Source organism: Moschus berezovskii, chromosome X (assembly GCF_049115385.1).
Source record: "Moschus berezovskii isolate FMDL1 chromosome X, NW_MosBer_1.0, whole genome shotgun sequence".
Classification (NCBI taxonomy): Eukaryota; Metazoa; Chordata; class Mammalia; order Artiodactyla; family Moschidae; genus Moschus; species Moschus berezovskii.
Genome location: NC_142488.1, coordinates 114,561,930 through 114,583,360, shown reverse-complemented (window position 1 = coordinate 114,583,360; position 21,431 = coordinate 114,561,930). Strand labels below are relative to the sequence as shown.

Sequence of the window (21,431 nt, the reverse complement as noted above, 5' to 3'; positions counted from 1 at the left end):
ATTAATAACCACTTAAGCACATACTTTAAAAGTACCAACAGCCAGCTTTGGAGTGTTGAGGCAATACTGGCCCAATAATAGCAGAAAGCAAACATATACCAATGTTGACACTGTTACCAAATATGAAACCAAATAAATCATAAATCTAGAATATTATATGCAACCCCAAATTGCTCTGCTCAGAGTTTTCATATTACCACTTCTGAATCACACAGATAACATGTTACAGAAAATATATTCAGGATTTATTTAGTAATAATCTAAAGTATCTATACTAGGATGCTTTGGGTTACTTCACATAAAATTAGAGAATCTTAGAATTGGGTATAAAAGGATCTACAGTCCTAATTTTATTATTTTCTTGTTGACTATTATCACAGGGTTGAATAAAAAGAGGTGTAATCTAATGCAGATTTTTACATTTAAAATTTTGTTATTCCATTTAAGTTATTGTTGAGATAATAAGATAAAGCTTAATGTAATTTTCAACCAAACTAGTATTAATAGTATTACAATACATAGGTGGCCAAAGACTTCTAAAGATACCTGAACTGTTAAAGATATTGAGCACTCGGTTATGTGACTGCTGCCATCATGTGGTACTAGTATAGAACTACAGGTATAGATGCATGTGCTCCTTTTCCTAATTTTAGGAAAAGCAGCAAAACTACTATCCCCTAAGTTGTTACATATGCAATAAACACAAGAATGCCATCATTTTTCTATAGATAAATAACAATTATTAGGTCTATCTTTGGCTTCACTCAGATTATAGTTTTCCCTAAATGTTAAATGTCAAATAAATATATACATATACAATGCTGTTCCACTACTGTAGAGAAAAAAAAAACAGGTGAAGAGCACCATTTGGCAAATCTATTCAATAGTAAGTGACTAAGGAAACAAATGCCTAAAGGTTTCATAAGGTGATCTCTAACTGCTCGTTATCAATTTTGACTGTAGTTAATCATTACAATTTCTAAAAAATTTTTCTTGGTATTTCTTTGAGGTAAGGTCTGATTTTAGTTCTGGGAAGTACACAGCGGAGGCAGCACAAGATTTTTAAATCAAAAGGAACTCAGATCAAGTTACTACTCTGACACTAAAGCTGAATAACTCTCAGCAAGCCACTGAAACCACCTCTACAGCGTAAGTCTGCTCGAGTGTCAAAGTGGGATCCCACTAAACTGTGCCTGGCACAATGTCAGGCACATAAGTTTTCAAATACTAGCTTTCATGCCTTTTCATCTCAAAGTGATAGTACAGGTGGACTAGAATACAAATCCCTTGAGAACAGGGAGAGCATCTTATTCATTTTACCACCAATTTCCAACTCACTAAACTGCTGAATTAATGCATTTCACCACATATGCTTGGAAAGATTCTCTTTTATTGCTCATCACAATCACTACCTAAAAGTTTTAACAAACTGGAAGATACATACTCCTAGATTATCAGGGAAACCACATACTTCAATATGCACTTCAACTATAGACTTATGGGTAGGCAGAGGTCACCTACACTACTCAAATTATGGTCTTATTAGAAATGCAGAATGTTAGACCACACTTACGACCTACTGAAGCAGAACCTATATTTTAATAAGATCTCTACATGATTTTTATGTCCCTTAGAGATTGACAAACACTGATTTCAAGGATCCCAAGGTGCCTTGTCCAAAGAGTTCTATACATGCTGATCTATGAAATGTTATCTTTTAGCTCAAATAGCTAGCTCTATTAATTTAAGTATGTTAGCATGAGTTCGTTTGTTAAAATTCTTCCAAAAGCTATCTGACAGCAGATTATGAGGCAAGAGAGGGCCAGGAGAGAACGGCAGAAATATGGGCATAGAAGGCAGGCCTTGGAGGATGATACAACAGTCACCTGAGACAGCAGGTGTTAGGAAGAAGAAGCATAAATGGGTAGGTGCTAAAAAGTGAGCTAGACAGGCAGTTAACCGATTTAGCAAGCTGACAAAGCTAAACACCTCTACACTGGGCAAAACTCTCAAAATGAAAAAAATCATCACTGCCTGGAGTTCAATCATTGAGCAAAATATAATATCCTATTTCACTACATCCATCTGGTAATTCTCAAAACATAAGTGTGTACAAGTGTTTTATGGGAGCTGAGAATAAAGTATCTATCTAAAATGTTAGGAAAAACTCCACAGGTAATGTTGGAACTGACTACCAAAAGAAAGAATTCACTACTTGGAAAAGGAAATGGGCAATTCTGACAAAGAGAAAAGCTTTTACAAGATCATAGAGTTGTGAAAGAGCACAGTGTGTCTGAGAGAACTACAGATTGAACCATGGCATTCTCAGGGAGAATATGGCAACCGGGACTGATAGAAGAAACAGAACTGACAACAACTAACAATAACCAATTATCTCAACTCCCTTCTCTTTATTACCAAAGCCCTTGTTCAAGTTCTATTTTTCACCATGTCTTCATATTAAGATTATGATTATCATGGTTGTTTTTCTTCTAATTCATCCTATCCAAGGAAATAGTTCTGAAACACAATTCTGATCATGCCTGCCCCTCCATTCAAAATCCTTCATCAGGTATAACTCAAGCCTTCAGGAAAAGTCCAAATTCCTTAACAATTCCTTAACTTAAGCCCCAGTTGGCCAGGGATTCAAAGACACTTTGAATCTGTTACCATCACTGCATGACCCCTTCTCAACTCTACTCTGAAATCCCTCCTGCCTGTCTCTTATCCTCCTGTCCAGTTGTTTTTATCCATTCTCAATGTATTGTCCAAGTTCTTCAACCTCAAACTCAGAGACTGCCTATTACTTTTGATTTTACAATCTTGTGGCATATTTAAATTAAACCTACTGATTCATCCATAATTGAAGCTGGATCAAAGAAATCAGGCTTCAGTTCTGTTCTCTCTCGTCTGTTCTTTGACGGTGGCTAAAGGGGAAAAAAAGGAAGTTGACAATTGCCATATCTGTAATCAGCCAAAGAGTAACTGAAAATCTTGAAATTAATTAAGTGTTCACGAGACCTATGTAATTGCAACTGCACCCTACAATACTTCAAGTACTATCTATTCAAACTATAGAATAAAATGCAAAATGCAAAAGCAGTTCATTCATGGAAAATTATTCTTATGGATAAAAACTAGAAAACGGATTTTTTTTATTTTAGAAATGTCTCTCTCAATTCACTTTCCTTTCAAGGCACTGAATTACACTATTCTGAAGAGAAATCACATTTAATTATCTCTTCTCTTTAAGGAGAATACAACAAGGTATACTGAGAAATAGAAGACTTGGCTTATGAGTCTCAGCTTTACTGGTTACTAGTTTTGTCTCTTTCAACCTACCTCACAAAGCTGAATGACCTGTGTAGCAAAATGACATACGTGGAATCATTTTGTATATAATAAAGCCCTAATTGTATATATGATGCTATTATCAGATAATATACCATCATATATATTCAACTTCCAAGTCTAAGTATTTTATCAGTACTTTACTGTGTGATACGGAAACTGACCTCAGTAAAAAAGTAGATCATGTTTATAATATATTGGTTTGATAAAGGTAAATTATAGATGGTAAATTATAAGGTGATATTATATTATTAAGGATATTCCTAAATTAGTCTGAAAGTTTACCATCTTAAATTAGGATCTAACACCCTCACCAAACTCACCCTCTTCCTTAATCCCTTCTCACATAACTAAACTCCTGGCAACTATTTTATTTAGTAATTTTGGAAAACTTACTTCTATGGCAAGTATTTCTCTCCTCTAATAATATCCAATTTAATTTCCAAAAAAACTCTAAATTCAAAACCTTACAGAATCATTGTATCTTACCAAGTCTATATCCATGGTGTCAAAATCCATCCCCTCATTAAGATCTTCAATTCTCCCTTCTGAGGACATCATAACATCTTCAACAATCGGCTCTTCATCATCTTCCATTAGGCTTGTACCACGCCGACTAGAGAAATACAAAAAAGGTAAGATCTCAACCAAAGTCACAATTTAGTAATATACTGGCAGCAACTATGTGACTCTATTCAAATGTAATGGAAAATGATGGAATTAAAGGTCAGGGAAAATGACTAGGCATTGATCATGTCACCAATGATGTCAAAACCCCAATGTTCACTTGTCTGAAAATGCTAAGGAGTTATGTTTATTCTACATTACTTCAAAACATTTAGCTTGATAGTTCTGATATCCCATTTAAAAGCTCAATGAGAATTTACCACATGGGAGCAGACAAGATACCTCAAATCCTTTTTGAAAGTAGGCAGGGTACAAATTAATAAACAAGTATAAAACAAGAGACCAAAGAAATGACATTTTCAGAATACATGTATTTTCATGAACATATAATATTAATTTTACCCATCACTCACATTCATTCAGTACCTAAAATGTACTAGGCACTCATTCACACAGTGCCTACTATGTGCCAGGCTTTGATTGTGTCCTATGGATGCAAAATAAAAGATGAATAAGACATGATTCCTGCCCTCAAGGAGCTCACAGTCTACTATGGGAAACACAATTAATTATGACAAAGTGATAAATATTGCAAGAGAAATATGCATTAAGTGCTATAAAGATATACTGAAAGAAGAGATTAATTCTGCTTCAGGAAGAAATGAGCAACATTTATGGTGAAACTTGCACTCTGTATCCTATGAAACTCAAAACTGAGACATATATAGAAAAGTTAAATAAAAATTAAGACCAAAAATTCTATTATCACATAATTATAAGGAAAAAAACTCAAATTTCAAGTTCACAAATTAGCCCATATCAGCATAAAGGAATCAACATAAGTGAAATTGAGGTTGACTTGTTGTTCCCCAGTTTGCGTAATATTTCTTTCTTTGTTCACTCATGTAAAGACCCCACTGCCCCCAAATCAATTATTTATTGAATGCCTGCTTACAATTTTCACAAAACTATGTTGAGTCTTAAAAGACAAAGATCACAAGACATGATGTCTAGTCTAGGCTATGTGGACAAATATGTTAACAATGGTCCCTATTTCTCAAGAGTTCTGGACAGTAAATGATAAATGACAATTTTACTGTATTTGGTGGAAGCACCTGTGAAGGGGATATGTGTGCTTTGGGGACCATGTGTTATAGAAAACCAGAAACTCATCCTGCTTTTGAAAGATATATGTGATATAAACTAGGAGACAGAGAGAATTTGAAGGTATTTTCAGTTATAGGCCAGACACCATTACAGAGCAATTATTGTAAAACAAAAATATTTTAAAGTCTCAGGTGATAGACTACTTATGATACAACCAAAAGACTCTTCTGATAATAATTATTTAACTGGAATAATTTCTTTGTCACCTAGGGAAGTTTATCTCTAAGAAGAATAAAATCTAACTACAGCTATATGAGATGATAGATGTTTACTAAACTTATTGTGGCAATCACTTCATGATGTATGTAAGTTGCATCATCATGCTGGACACCTTAATACAGTGTTGTATGTCAATTATATCCCCACAAAACTTGAAGAAAAAATTTAATCAATTAATCTACAAACAAAAGAATAATGATAAATGGTACTGATGATGAGATGCTGTGGAAGATCGTGGGCACTGGCGGAAAGTTTTAAGGGGAGACATATTGACCAAATGATTGCCTGGCAGAATTCTGCAGTGTTTGGACTGGTAACTAGTGAGAAGCTAAGAAATCACTTGTTGAATTCAGCATGAAATGAGAACATATGTTAAAGGGAATGTGGCTACAGAAACAGAATAAGGGACAGAATCAAGGGATAGTATAGAGGAGGAACATAGTAGACATAACAGGATCAGAATCTACAGATGTGATCAAGTATACCTTGTCTGTTTGAGGTTTCTAAGACCACTACAGACAACTAAAGTGAATTTAAATAGACTACTACTCACAAGGTAAATGACCAGTTCTTAAGAAAAATAGGTCAAATTCTTATCATTCAAAACCCAACAAAACTGAAACAAAATATAAATTTAAAAAATAAGGTAACAATCACTATCTCCAGCATTAAAACATATACCACATTATGTTACAAATACAAAGCTTTCAAACTAAAAAACTTAATCAAAATAATCAGATCTTCCCCTTTTGTACCAGTCATCTAAAGACTGCTTATATGCCATTTCTTTTGGAGCCAAAGCTAATGAGGACTTATAAAACTCTCATACAGATTCCAGTAAAAACAAAGTACTTGCAAATTAAATGTATTTTTTTTAGCATTGGACATTTATTCATTCAATGAACATTTGACTTAGTACTTTTTTAATGTGCCAAGCACTAACAGGAAATGAAAGCAGTCCCTATTAAGAGATACAAACTATTAAGTATAAAACAAGATACAAGGATATACTGTACAACACACGGAAATGCCAATATTTTATAATAACCATAAATGGAATAAAACCTTAACAACTGTGAATCACTAAATTGTATACCTACAACATATAATATTATACATCAACTATACTTTTCAATTTAAAAAAGAGAAAGAAAGAGGTCCCTGCCCTTAAGGAGCTCACAGTCTAGAGAAAGGGACAAATTCATAAACAAATTACAATACAATGTGGTAACTGCTATAAGAAATAGGAATATACATAGTGTTATGGGAGTATAGATGACACCACAGCTTCACATAAGGTGACACCTGAGCTTGTCCTTTTACGATGATTTTACCAGCTGCCAGGGAATAGGATATGATACTAAAATGTAGGCAGGGGCCATATTTAGAAAGATCTTGCATGCCATGAGCTAAGGAGTTTGAACTGTATCTTGCAGGCAATGGGGATCCATAGAATGGTTTTAAGGAAGAGAGCTACATGATCAGATTTTTATTCTAGAATAGCAATTCTTGATGGCAACGTGAATGATGGAGTGGTGGTGAGCGGAGTGAGGGAAGGGGTTTGGTGAGAGGATAAATAGATCTGAGGGAATAACATGAATTAGAAAGCTAGTGCAATAGTTCAGGTGAGAGATGAGGGCCTGAACTAAGGTGGGGATCAATTAAGATGTAACAAAACTGAATTTTTAGCTATAGTTCTGTGTACCAAAATAAACAAGGATTCATAGTTAAACTTTTCCAACAGATCAACCTAATATCAGTCCTTTACCTAACTAGTTAATATTTAACTTCAGAAGTTTTTTTTTTCTGTTGGAAAGACCAATTTTTAGTTCCTTGATTATTTCAGCTTAGTTACTCGAGAGAGTTCGCTGAAATTTTTAGATAAGGCACACAATAAAATATGTCAAAATGAATTAGTGAACTTCCTAGACTCAGACAATAAGGCACTCTCACTTACATGGCATGCTGAAGATTAGTTCGCAGTTTAACATAGCTCATTGCTGCTCTCTCCTGCTGCTGCCTTGCTTCCTCTTGTTGTCTTTGAGCTAACATCCATGTTACCTGCGTGCTTCAAGGAGAATTTTATTCTTCTTTTAACTTAACTTTTTTCTATGTAATTAATAAAGTTATAGTACAGAAAATGATCAAATGTACTTACTTATAATCAAGAGGAGTTTGATGATGTTCGGTCTGCATTGGATAGACACTCATGAAACTATCCTCAGGTCGTAGTCTTTTGGGCTCTCTCATAATCGTTGAGGTGAGTTGTGGTGTCTGCATCATAACTGGGGTGTGCAGTGTTTGCTCTCTGCTTAGCCACATACTGTCGCTACTACTGCTTTCTTCGGCTGAGAAAGAAAAGTAATAGCAATGAAGTTCAGTCACTAATTTTGACTAAGTGAAGTGTTAGTCGCTCAGTCATGTCTGACTCTGTGCGACCTCATGGACTGCAGCCCACTCGGCTCCTCTGGATTTCCCAGGCAAGAATACTGGAGTGGGTAGTCATTCCCTTCTGCAGGGGATCTTCCTGATCCAGGGATCGAACCCAGGGCTCCTGCATTGCAGATTCCTTACCATCTGAACCACCAGGGAAATGTCTAATACAACCTGTGGAGGTCAACAAATATCTCCTTCTTTACACATGCTAGAGCTTGGAACAAAGGAATACAAAGGTATGTAAGATGCAGTCCCTGCCATGCCCTGACAGTCCAGTCGTGGAAAAACAAAGTGAAAGTTGCTCAATCATGTCTAACTTTTTGCGATCCCATGGACTGTAGTCTGCTAGGCCCCTCTGTCCATGGAATTCTCCAGGCAAGAATACTGCAGTGGGTAGCCATTCCCTTCTCCAGGGGACTTCCCCAACCCAGGGATTGAACCCAGGTCTCCCGCATTGCAGGAGGATTCTTGAACCATCTGAGTCACCAGGGTAGCCCAAGAATACCGGAGTAGGTAGCCTATCCCTCTCCAGGGGATATTCCCAACTCAGGAATCGAACTGGGGTCTCCTGCATTGCAAATTATTTACCAGCTGAGCTACCAGGGAAGCCCTGGTAAAGAAAATACAGGCAATTATAACACAGTGTGCATGCATGCTCAGTCGCTTCAGTCATGTCCAACTCTTTGCAACCCCATGGACTATAATCTGCCAGGCTCCTCTGTCCATGGGATTCCCCAGGCAAAAATACTGGAGTGGGTTGCCATGCTCTTCCTCTAGGGGATCTTCCTGACCCAGGGATCGAACCTGTGTCTCCTGCATTGCAGGCAGATTCTTTACTGCTGAGCCACCGGGGAAACCATGACACAGTGTGGTAAGTGCTAAAAGAGGGAAGCACAGGGAGAATGGGAACGATGAAAAAGATCAGAATCCAGCTACCCACAAGTTACTTCTGACTAGAGTGGATATTATGTCAACTATGACATCTCCAAGAAATGGGGAGAACCTAAGCAAAAGCACTGGGGCATGAAACAACAATGAGTGAATCATACTAATTTGCTGACATTTTAAGAGTTTAGTACTCCTGGAGTAGATGGTAAAAGGTAAGGCTGAATAAAGAGGCAGGAATCAACTTATGCAAAGTTTTATAAGCTATGCTAAGGTGACAGGAACTACTACTAAAGGTTCTATGAAAGCAATGTGGTGAGTTACATGTTTTAGACAAAGTATACGGTGGTAATGTGGAGGACAGACTTAAGAATATGAAGACTAGTGAGCAAGCTGGCCACTGAGGATGCTAACTATGTTAGACCAGGTAAGTTAAGAGGTTTAAATAAAAACTTTTTAAAATTTAGTGGTATTCAGTGAATATATCTTTTAATTTGATAACTTTTCTATCTAAAAAAAGGAAAATTTAACTTCTTATGAAGCCCAAGTATTTTAACTGGTCAGGGATACTGTTTAAGAGTGATTTCTCCACAGACTGGGATGTGATTGATATGACCAATCAAGTCGAAATCTAAGGCTGTGTAAGTTACAAGTTTATGCTTCGTGTTACTGGACAAAAAAATACTAAAACCATTAATCCATGTGGCAATTTAAAACCATGGCTCCCAGGAAAATAAGTTACAAAAAAATATAGCCCCCAAATCTCTGACACTTGTCACATTAACAGGTAGGTGGGGGATGATGTCCCATTCCCTTGAATCTGAGCCCTGTGATTGCTTGGTCCACAGAACATGATGGAAACTATGCTTTGCCAGTTTCTGGCCTGAGAAAATGGTAGTGTCCAGAGCTGTCTCTTGAGACATTTGTTCTTAAAGCCGAGTCACACACTGTGAGGAAGCCAAATAGTCACATGGAAAGGTCACATGTAAGGTGTTCTGGCAGACAATCTAGCTGAGGTCCCAGCTGACAGACAGCATCAGATAAACCCTATAAGTGAAGATGTCTCCATATGATTCCAGTCCCAGCCTTGGAGTATTTATTCCTAGTGAAAGCACCAGACATTATGTTCCGGTTATATCATTTAAGTTTTTGGGGTAGTTTGTTACTTAGGAATAATAGCTGGAACAAATTCTGGCAACTATACTAATTTGTTTAAAGTATCTTAAAGAAAGGAAATAACCAACTCTGGGGTACTAAGAGTCCAAGAGATTCAAGTGACATAATACATTCTTAACTCCAAGATTATAGACAGCAACTTGTATTTCTATCAAGTTCTTTATGATTAATGATCTCTTCATAGAAATTCCAAAGTTGGAACCTCTCTGAATCTGCTGTGCCACTTAAACTAGATGATCTGATCTCTTAGGTAATGATTAGTTCTAAAATACTGAGTCCATATCCGTATAGTGTAGTGATTTAAAATAGATGCTCTCTGGGGTGGGAAGGAGGTTTAAGAGGGAGGGGACGTGTGTATATCTTAAATAAATTTAATACAGAAAAAAAAAGTAGATGCTCTAGAGTGAGACTGCCTGGCTCTGCTACTTAATATCAGTGTAACCTAAGTTAATCAACTTCTCTGTACTAGTTTCCTACATGTGAAAAATAAGAATGTACCCAAAGAATTTTAAGAATCAAATTCATATATGCAAAATGCTTAAAACAGTACATTTTAAACATAACTGGAGCCAACAGTGTGCATTTAACAACACATACCTTGAATTTAAAAAGGAGGTGACCTATGGGAAACATAAAGGACAAACATAAAGAAAATAAACTACATGCTTACTGAGTGCGAGCTGCATGCCTTCAACCACTTTCCGTTTCCCTGTAGATGGTTTGGATTTTTTACTCCGCACAGTTGACCCCCGACTACTAATTCCACTAATGACTGACATGGTGTCATCATCACCACCAGCTAGCAAAGAATTTCGGTATGACATTAGTGGAAGCCACACGTCTTCTCTTCGGAGTGACATCTGAAAGGTCATGAACTTTTCCAAGTAAACATACCTTAAAAAGGAGTAGAAACCATTAGCTTTGATACATTAAATTGCCATAGCTTTTTTTTTTCTTTTTGCTTATTCCTAATAATCTTAAGGCTTACATATTATATGGAACACACAATGATTAACTAGAGTTAAATAAAAAGTAAATGAGAATGAAAATAATGGTTGATGGGTCTACATTTCCTGAAAGCATTCCACTAACAACTGTAGGATATTAGTGTTCTCCTTCTCAAAATGTCTCTGTTCTATCCTAACTATAACAGGTCCTCTGTTACAAGAACAAATCTGAATCTTATTTTTGGAAAGAGGATTGGATTTAAAGATTACACGACTTCAGTTCTAGTCCCAGTTCTACCAACCCCTAGCTGTGTGACTGTGGGGATATTACTTCACCACTTATTCTAAGCCTCATCAGTACAGTGATGAACAATTCTGTCTCTATGAAGATTCTCACAATAAAGGAAATAATTCTCAGGATTTTGGCTTATTATTTGTTGAGCACCTATGTCTCAGGCAATGGGGACAGACACAAAGGTAAATCTGATATGGCCCCTACCTGCAAAATATTTTCAGCATAATGGAAGTCATACATCTACCCTTGGATCCAAGTATCACAAGGATTCCATGACTTACATATAATATAGCAATTAAAAATCAACTAACATTTGTGTGACTACTGTGTGCTAGGCGCTTTCCTCTTGGGCTCTTTAACTTTATTCTTATAATCTTGTGAGGGAGATATTCTCCCCATATCATAGATAAGGAGAGAAAGGATAGGAGATCTTCCTGATCCAAGGATCGAACCTGTGTCTTCCACACTGTAGGAGGACTCTTTACCGCTGAGCCACTGGGGAAGCCCTACACATGGTAGTACAGTACTCCTCAAAGTGTGGTCTGTAAGCTGGCTATCCGTCAGAGAGCTATTAACCATCTGTGACAAAATGTGCAGTCTGAGTCAAAATATACTTACTAGTAGAGAGATTTACAACTATGTATCCACCACATAGTCTAACAGAACATTCCAGATAAGTAGCCCTCTCTGATGCTATTGCCTTTTTTTCCTCTTTCCAGCCACAGAGGTTGCCATTAACCTGAACTTACTGTTTTTGTCCCTATTTATAATGTTTTAATACTTATTTGTCTGAAAACACAGCACCATTTTGTACTTAGCTTTTTGAACACAACATTTTAATTTAAAATCTAACCATTTTGGAAGACTGGTATCAGCTAACACTATGGTGGTAATCATTTTCCAATATGTATATCAAATCAATATGTTGCACACCTCAAACTTACACAGTATTATATGTCAACTATATCTCAATGAAGTCAGAAAAACAATTTTGAAAAGATGAATGAGATCTCAGGGTCTAATATGTAACATGGTGGTTACAGTTGATGATACTATGTAAATATATAATACTGTGTATAACTGAAATATGCTAAAGGAGTAAAGCTTGAGTGTTCTAACCAAAAAAAGAGTAGAGTAATGTGAGGTGATAAATAACTTGATTATGGGAATCCTTAGACAATGTATATGAAATCATGTTGTATACTTTCAATACATTACAAATTTATTTGCCAATTACAACTCAATAAACTTGAAAAAATTTTAAAAGTAAATCAATTGGATTGTGTGAATCTTTTCAATCCCAATTCAATCAAATGAACTAAGAATAAAAGTCATTTATGACATCTGAGAAGGGAGAGACTACCCACTCCAGTATTCTGGCCTGGAGAATTCCATGAACTGTATAGTCCATGGGGTCACAAAGAGTCAGACACAATTGAGTTACTTTCATATATGACATCTAAGACTACTAGAAATTTGAACAATTAGATGGACTTTTAATAAAATTAAGGATTTATATTTACTTTAAAATATCTAACAATTTTGACCACTGTATAGTATTCCACTGTATATTAATCTATTGATTTCATTTTCTAGTTGATAGATATTTAGTTTTGCACTTTCCCCTATTTAAACAATTCAACAGTCAATTTTTTTTCTTTTTGGCTACAAATGTGGGAGACCTGGGTTTGATCTCTGGGTTGGGAAGATCCCCTGGAGGAGGATGGCAACCCACTCCAGTATTCGTGCCTGGAAAATCTCATGGACAGAGGAGCCTGGTGGGCTGCAAACCATGGGGTCACAAAGAGTTGGACATGACTGAGCGACTAAGCATATTAGCACATGTGGGATCTCAGCTCCCTGACAAGGGACAGAACCTGTGACCCCTGCATTAGAAGCAGGATTCTTAACCACTGGACCACCAGGGAAGTCCCCAACAGTCAAATCATTTATAGTTCCCTTACATATATGTGTAAGAGTTCCTCTAACGTATCTACCTTTGAATAGCATTACTGGATCATTAGGTAGGGACAATCTTAAACTTTACTACCTACTACCAGGTATCTCCAAAGTGGTCTTGTACCAGCAATGTACAAGTCTGTATTGCTCCACATCCTTGGCACTATCAGACTTCTTAAAGTTGTGCTAATCTACTAGGTAAGAAATTTTTTTTTATTGTTTTAATTTGTATTTCTCTAATTAATAATATCAATGCAATCTTTTTTTGGCCTACCATCACACAGCTTGTGGTACCTTAATTTCCCAAGCAGGGATTGAATCCAGGCCCTCAGTAGTGAAAGCACAGGGTCTAACCACTTCAGGGTCTACCAATTCCTGAATGCAATTTTAAATTGGGATCAATTTATATATAATAAAGTACACAGAAATTTAAAGTTGGATCATCTCTGTAAATGAATGCAGTCATGTAACCCATATATCTATCAAGATACAGGATATTCCCATGACCCCAGAAAGTACCCTGTATCCCCTTTCCTATTCAGTCTTTCCAACTCCAACATATACCACTACGGTGAGTTCTATCAATATAGATTAGTTTTGTCTGCTTTAGAATTTCATAGATCTATATAATCTTTAAATGCAAAATATTGGTGGGCTTTAGGAAGACATTACTTATACTATGAGTTATTCATATTCTTCTGTCTTTTTATACCTCAAAGCCCAGGGTTGGGAGGTCTGGGAGGGAGGGATGAATGAAGATTTTGAGACTTTAATTCCTCTTGTTGGGCTCTCTTAGAATGTAAGTCATCATTTCAGAAGACCAAACCATAAAAGTATTCTGTTTAAATGGCCTGTCGAGAACAGGACTTATAGTTAAAGTACGAAGATAAAAGAGGGAGACTTCTTCTTTCCAGTGTAGTCACAGCTCAGGACACTGACAAAGACACAGATGGATCAGCAATATTATTGTCTGCTAAATGCTTATTCCTTAGTTAGGCTGAGCAAAGAACTCAAATAGGAATACAAAAAGCATTCCAGTTACACCTTTCAAGATACAGCTACACTGTAAAAAGAACTCAGAATTAAAATGTAATATTATGCATAAAACATAGTTGTAATCTTTAAATTATAAAATTTCTGAAGCATAAAGTTTTTGTGCATTAATGAAATCCTACAAATCTGAAAGAGAAACCAATTATAACAAATCTTTAAGAATTCCAAAGCAAAATTAAATAGAGTATTTCTAGTAAATACATACACTGTTCTTTTGTCTTGTCGGAGTAGTTTAGAAGAAAATTCACTAAGAATATCAAGAAATGCCAAATTTAAAGGTGGATGGCTCTCTCCTTGTGGATTAGGTTCTTTAAAAGCAAATTCTATGCCATCTCTGCAACAAAAACAAAAAAGACAAATATTTAAATAACTACAATAGAAAATTTAATAACCTAGAAAATTTCTCTCTATACTTTCACTCCACTACAAAAGATGCTTCCTTTCTCATGTGTTTAATCTGAGGAAGAGGGACAAAAAGGAGTCTATAGAGAATGAGCAAATATATTTACATTTCATGACATTTATTTTGTTTTGGGTAGATTTTTTTGGTTTTTATTGGGGGAGGGGGAGGCATGCTACGCTAATTGGAGATCTTAGTTGTTCTCACCCTAGCAGTGAAAGTGCTAAACACTGGACTGCCCAGGAACTCTGAACTGTTACTTTCTCTGAAACAAAACAGACACACACAGATACACACACCCTAGCTGGTTCTTTAAAACAAAACAGACACAGACACTTCCCCTCCCCCACACTGGTCTTTATTACAAATGTGATCTGGCATATCTGCATTCTTTCCTCAGTTTTCTTTTCCATAAAAAATAATCCAAATCCTTTCACATAATGATCAGTACATTTTCTGTATATTTCAAGACCATAAAGGAGATCAACTATAAAATCAATTTAAAAATAATGATTACAGACTATTTGTAATGACTCACTAAAAAGTTCAAAAATTATACTCAACTCGGGGCCAATTTTACCTGAATTTATTTAACAATAAATACGTCTATTAATTAAGACAACTACCCAACATTACATATATGCGAAGTAAATAATATATTACTTCTCAGAATAATTACTGCATGTGTGGTCCTTAAGTATCACCTAAAATTCACAACCAAAGTATTAAAAGGCATAAAAAGAAATCTGAGACTTTCAGAGCCAAGTGAAAAGGTGGGAGTAAATTAAAGTTGAGGAAAGCATAGGACTAACTTAAAGAGCAGAATAATTTCTGAAAGGAGATATTTAACACTTTCATAACTAAGTAAACAATGCAAATTTTAAAAAGACACAAAACAGAGAGCTTTCAATGAAACGGAGCCCAAGCCTCTAGATTTTTCCAAAGGCAAGGCTCTTTATCCACAATAAAGACATAAAGGGTATTAATATCCACATACTGGTTACGTTAGAGATCTAAAATATACTCATACATAAAAGTATAATTCATCACTAAATTAAATGCCTAAAATAAAATCAGATGATTTCTAATTTTGATAAGGCAAAGAAAACATGAAGATAAAATAAAGATTGTGGCTCAAAATAAGAGCAAAGGTAATAAAAGATAACAGAAACTTGAAACAAAGGAATCAAATTCTTCTACCCACCCATGAAATCATGACAAAACTGCTACAAGAGATTTTACAATACCTAACAAATATATGTTTTCCTCACATAATTCATAAAGATTTTGTATGGCTTTAATTAAAGCAAAGACTTTTCTATGAAAGCTGTTTTAGTCCCAATTCATGTGTTAACAGAGACAGCACTGTAACTGGTTCTTAAGAAAGGAGACATGCTACAGATTTGCAAACACGTAATAAGACAGCAACTGAATTTGGTTATTCTAAACAAAAAAGCAATATACAAAAAACCTGCATGAATAAAACACAGAGAAGCTGAATAAAATTTGGAAATTACTTGTGTAGCATAGCAATGGCCTCTCTAGTTTTCAATTGATCGAGTCCAAAAGTTAAAGCAAAACGTCGAGCAAGTTCTTTAATGCCGCTAAAAGTTGAGGATGACCTATCAAAATTATAGCCATTTTCCTGTATCATTTCATTAAAAAGCTGTTTGGAAAGAAAGAAAGAAAGAATGTTAAAGTTTTTAATAATTATGGATTATTACAGATTTTAAAATATCATATTTTATATTTAATATATACTTGATGTTCTATAAATAAGGCGTTATACTTCATTCTAAAGCATGGATTTTTAAAAACATGACACAAATGACCAAAACTGCAGCACTTCACATATTCAAACTAGAGGTAATTACTGACACTAGAAACTTCTTAGTTATAACAGAATTTTTTTCTGTCACTATTTAATTGTATATTATAATAGCATGTAAAAATATAAATAAAAAGGAATCCAACTAAATTATTAAGCAACTACGTTCTCATTGACATTTAAATGATGGATCAAAAAGTAAGCAAAACAAAATATAATTTTTTCAACTATCAAACTGCCAAGATTTTTAACAGATAATGGCTACTACTCAAGAATACAGTGCATTCCTATAATAGTTATGGCTACTACTCAAGATAGCCAGTGGGAGTTTGCAGTATGACTCAGGAACTCAAACCAGGTTCTTTGACAACCTAGATGGGTGGGATGGGGTGGGAGGTGAGAGGGAGGTTCAAGAGGAAGGGCTGGCTGATGCATGTTGATGTATGGCAGAAACCAATACAATATTGCAATTATCCTTCAGTTAAAACTAAATAAATTTTTAAAAAGTTCAATGGGCACTAATCTGGGAACATAAACTGAGATAACTTTTCTTTCTACACAGCAATCTGGCAATGTGGAGCAAAAGCTTTAGAATTTTCATGGTCTTTGACTAAGCAACTGTTATTATCAGACTCTATCCAAAAAGAAAATAGTAATATTTGTGTGCAATACATAGGTACAAAAATGTTTGTTTTAGTGCTATTTACAATGGAAAGAATTGTTTAAAAAAAAAATCCTCAACATCAAACAAGAGATCTTGGTTAAATTATAGTCCCTCTATAAAATGGAATACTACACAGTCGTTAAAAATGCAGAGGAAGGATTCCCTGGCGGGCCAGTGGTTGACTCTAAACTCCCAATGCAGGGGGCACAGATTCCATCCCTGCTAGGGGAACTAAGATCCCACATGCCACACAGAGCAGCCAAAAAAGAGCAGAGGAAAAGTATTTAATGGCATGAAAGTGTTTAGGATTGATTAATATGAAAAATTAAGGATATTAAGACTGAATGCACATTTTTTATTTTCGTAAAATAAGATTTAATGCAGGCATTAAAAAATTTTTAGAAAGATGATTAAAAATGAAAACATTGTCAAGTGAAAAAAATTAAAGATAAGGTATATTTTTTCTAGTTTTCCTAAAATACCTTCTAAATTTTCTACAGCTATTATAACAAAATAAGTTATTTAAATGCAGCCTTTAAAATCTTTTAATAAAGAATATCCAATATGCAAATGAAGATAAGAACTTTCACACCTATGTTTCTAAAAAGCAAGAAACTTTATCAAAATGAAATGGGTTTGGTTATGAGTTACATGCATTTGGTCTCAACAGACCAAAGTATACTAAGAAAATGATTTCTGCCTAATTAAACTTGCCATGCCACTGCCAAAATGAAAATCACTGGTGTATTTTCACTCTGACTGATAAGTGCTCATGAAAATACATGTGCAAATGGGTAAAGAATAAAGTAAAATTCACCTGAAACCTACCAAAGCAAGTTAACCACGGTTAACATTTTGGTGATTATTTTTTCCAAATAGACACAGTGAAAGTGAAAGTCATTCAGTCAAGTCTGACTCTTTGTGACTCCATGGACTGTATTCTCCAGGCCAGAATATTGGAGTGGGTAGCCTTTCCCTTCTCCAAGAACACAGAGATAGGGACAAGTTCATAGTGATGCTATACTGCAAATCTTTTTATTTTATTCTCGAATACGGTAGAGATCTTAAATTAATACCAACTTACACTAATTTTAAGTGCTACCCAATAGCCACTGTGGAGATGTACTACACAATATATTTGGTCTAATATCCTATTGATGGATATTTGGATTATTTCTAACTTCGTGCTATTATAAATAACTTTGCAATGTACAATCTTGTATACTCATTTTTGCAAACTTATCCTATTACCACTGTGGACAAAATTCTAAAAGTACAACTGCTGCCTCAACAACATACACATTATAAATTTTGACATATATTGGCAAACTTCCTACCAGGAAGGCTGAGCCGATATATATTGCTGACAGAACCTGTTTCTCCCATATCTTAGGCAGTTATAGGTTTTGCCAATCTTGCCAGTCTAGAGGCAAAAAATGATCTCACTTGCTCAGTGTTTACTAGTGAGATTGTTTATTTTCCATTTCCACTTTTACAAACTATCTACTGCATCCTTTGCCCAGTTTTTGACTGTTACCTTGAAAACCAGTAAATGATTATTATGTTAGCCTAACCATGGTACTCATGTCTTACCTGTTGCAAACTGAGAATAAGGGTCTTTGCACACTGAATTTTGTCTATCTGTCTTGTTTTACTCATTGTTTCTTTGATGATATCACCATAGTCATTATAATACTAGAAAAGAAATACAAATAAATTAGGGTTTTGTCTCTTAAAATTATTGGACAATAAGACTAATTTTAGGTTAGGCATATAAACATATTACAAGAATATATTTGGCTAAAATTATGACTTCAAAGACACGTAAGAATGTTACTGAAACTTTACTGTGATCTTTAAGCACAATCTCTAACATTGGTAAATTCAGAAATATCAGACAGTTAAGATCTAATTCACATTAAGTTCTAGAGCTGATTTTAAGGAGGTATAGTGTATAAAAATAATTAAGTATTCAGATTTTCAGAACTATTAGGTTGGTGCAAAAGTAACTGCGGTTTTGCACTTTTGAACTTTGCTGTTTGACATTAGAATACACTCTTAAATAAATGTGGTTGTTATATATTATTTCAATGCACATTTCTCAGTTTGTGTTTTTTTGCCAATGAGTTATCACTTGCCATTTATTTTTGAGTAGGGAAATGATGTTAAGACAAAAAGCAAAGTCAAGCGATTTTCTTATTCGAGTTCAAAATAAGTCATGAGCAGTGGAGGAGACAACTCGCAACATCAACAATGCATTTGGCCCAGGAACTGCAAACGAACATACAGTGCAATGTTAGTTCACGAAGTTTTGCAAAGACCAGAGCCTAGAAGATGAGGAACACAGTGGCCAGCCTTCAGAAGTTGACAACAACCAATTGAGAGCCATCATCGAAGCTGATCTTCTTACAACTACCCAAGAAGCGGCCCAACAACTCAACGTCAACCATTCTATGGTCATTTGGCATTTAAAGCAAATTGGAAAGTTGAAACAGTTCGACTTGGGCATCTCACAAGCTGACTGAAAATCAAAGCAATGAAAAGTGGATTTATGAGACAAACAATAACGATCAGCTCAGTGGCTGGACTGAGACACTCCGAAGCACTTCTGAAAGCCAAACTTGCACCCAAAAAATGGTCATGGTCACTGTTTGGTGGTATGTAGCCAGTCTGATCCACTACAGCTTTCTGAATCCTGGCAAAACCATTACATCTGAGAAGTATGCTCAGCAATTGATGAAATGCACTGAAAACTTCGCTGCCTGTAGCCAGCATTGATCAACAGAAAGGGCCCAATTCTTCTCCATAACAATGCCTTGAGCCCACGTCACACAACCAACACTTCAAAAAGTGAACGCATAAAAAAATTTTTTTTGAATGAACTGGGCTATGAAGTTTTGCCTCATCCGCCATATTCGCCGGACCTCTTGCCAACTGACTACCACTTCTTCAAGCATCTCGATTTTTGGCAGAGAAAACGCTTCCATAACCAGCAGGAGGCAGAAAATGCTTTCCAAGAGTTTGTCAAATCCCAAACCATCGATTTCTATGCTACAGGAATAAACAAACTTATTTCTCATTGGCAAAAATGTGTTGACTCTAATGGTTCCTATTTTGATTAATATATGTTTGAGCCTAGTTATAATGATTTAAAATTCACAGTCCGAAACCGCAATTACTTTTTCACCAACCTAATATTAAGTCAATGAATATTATCACAGTTACTTTCATAACTTATTTATTGCTAATGGCATGTATTTCATGAGCAGTTGGCAAATTTATTAATTTCCTTATAGAAACTAACAGTCTGTTAACAATAGTTAAGAGAAAAGTTACTGTGAAGTGAAGTTGCTCAGTTGTGTCCAACTCTTTGTGACCTCATGGACTGTAGCCTGCCAGGCTCTTCTATTTAAAAGTTAAAGGATCTCACATATATTTATGATGCTTGTGAATAACCTACTGTGAATCTAAGCAGACTTTCAGAGCTTAAGAAACTATCACAGTGCAACAGACAAAGAAAGGCAGGATACAAAAGGTAGTGAGTTAGTTACTCAAGGTCACAAGCTGCATAGCAACCAAGCTGAAACTATATTATCTAATTCTCTGACTCCTAAAACATTTTTTTTATGTTACATCAAGCAGGGGAGTGACACCATTCTGTTGTTTTAAATTAAATCACAAATGCAATTTCTATTAGTGACAGTTAATCTAAGACGAGCTGTTTGTAATATTCCAAACATAAATGAACTCAGTAAACCCAAAATGTCCATTGATAGAGGAGTAGAGGTATGAGAAAATGTTACTGAAAATGTTAAATATTTTAAGAGATTTCTCTTACGCTACAAAAGTAACTATTAAAAAATTCAATGGTAACCAAACATAAAAGCAATAAATAAAATAAAATAAAAATATCTTGCTATCCACTTTTCAATTTTACCTTCATATACTGCTTGAAGATATCTGCAGCTGTATTCATCTCCACCACAGTATATACAATTAGCTTACAAAATGCTGCAAGTAAATTTCTCCTTTTGTGCAGAGCTTCAATTTTACTGGCTTCATCCTCCTGCTGACCATCTGGGGGAAAAAGTTTCAAACATTAAGCCATCTGTATTTTATTTCAGCCATATATATAAATAAATTATTTTTATTTGGAGAATGTGAAAAAAAACATTTAAATAAAATAAAAATTATAACCACTCAATATCTTCATGAATGACCAGCCCATTTATTCCAATAGAAAAAATTTTTGTGATGTCAAAATGAGCATGGAACAGGAACAAGTGGGGTGAGTCAAAGGAACTGATGCTCAGTGAAGTCAGGCTAAGCTTGCCTAACATACAAGCATGTCTATCTCATTGATCTACTTCCCTAATAGGATAGTTTGACAATGAGACCTGCATATTCACTGTTGGATAAGGCTT

The 21,431-nt window shown here is 35.3% G+C and overlaps 1 protein-coding gene across 7 annotated transcripts in view; it reads right to left on the bottom strand.

The window, feature by feature from the left end:
* STAG2 (STAG2 cohesin complex component) overlaps positions 1–21,431 on the bottom strand; it is a 146,486-nt gene that overhangs the window by 17,579 nt on the left and 107,476 nt on the right. For 5 of the 7 annotated variants that reach the window (XM_088833814.1, XM_055393932.2, XM_088833816.1 and 2 more), the window contains 9 exons: positions 20,945–21,084; positions 18,601–18,702; positions 16,033–16,181; positions 14,321–14,449; positions 10,532–10,755; positions 7,523–7,712; positions 7,322–7,432; positions 3,841–3,967; positions 2,850–2,927 (listed from right to left, as the gene is read on the bottom strand). In XM_088833814.1, coding sequence (XP_088689940.1) covers positions 2,850–2,927; positions 3,841–3,967; positions 7,322–7,432; positions 7,523–7,712; positions 10,532–10,755; positions 14,321–14,449; positions 16,033–16,181; positions 18,601–18,702; positions 20,945–21,084 — 1,250 coding nt within the window. The remainder of the gene's footprint in view (positions 1–2,849; positions 2,928–3,840; positions 3,968–7,321; positions 7,433–7,522; positions 7,713–10,531; positions 10,756–14,320; positions 14,450–16,032; positions 16,182–18,600; positions 18,703–20,944; positions 21,085–21,431) is intronic. The other 2 variants (XM_088833817.1, XM_088833819.1) reach the window with 1 other exon arrangement.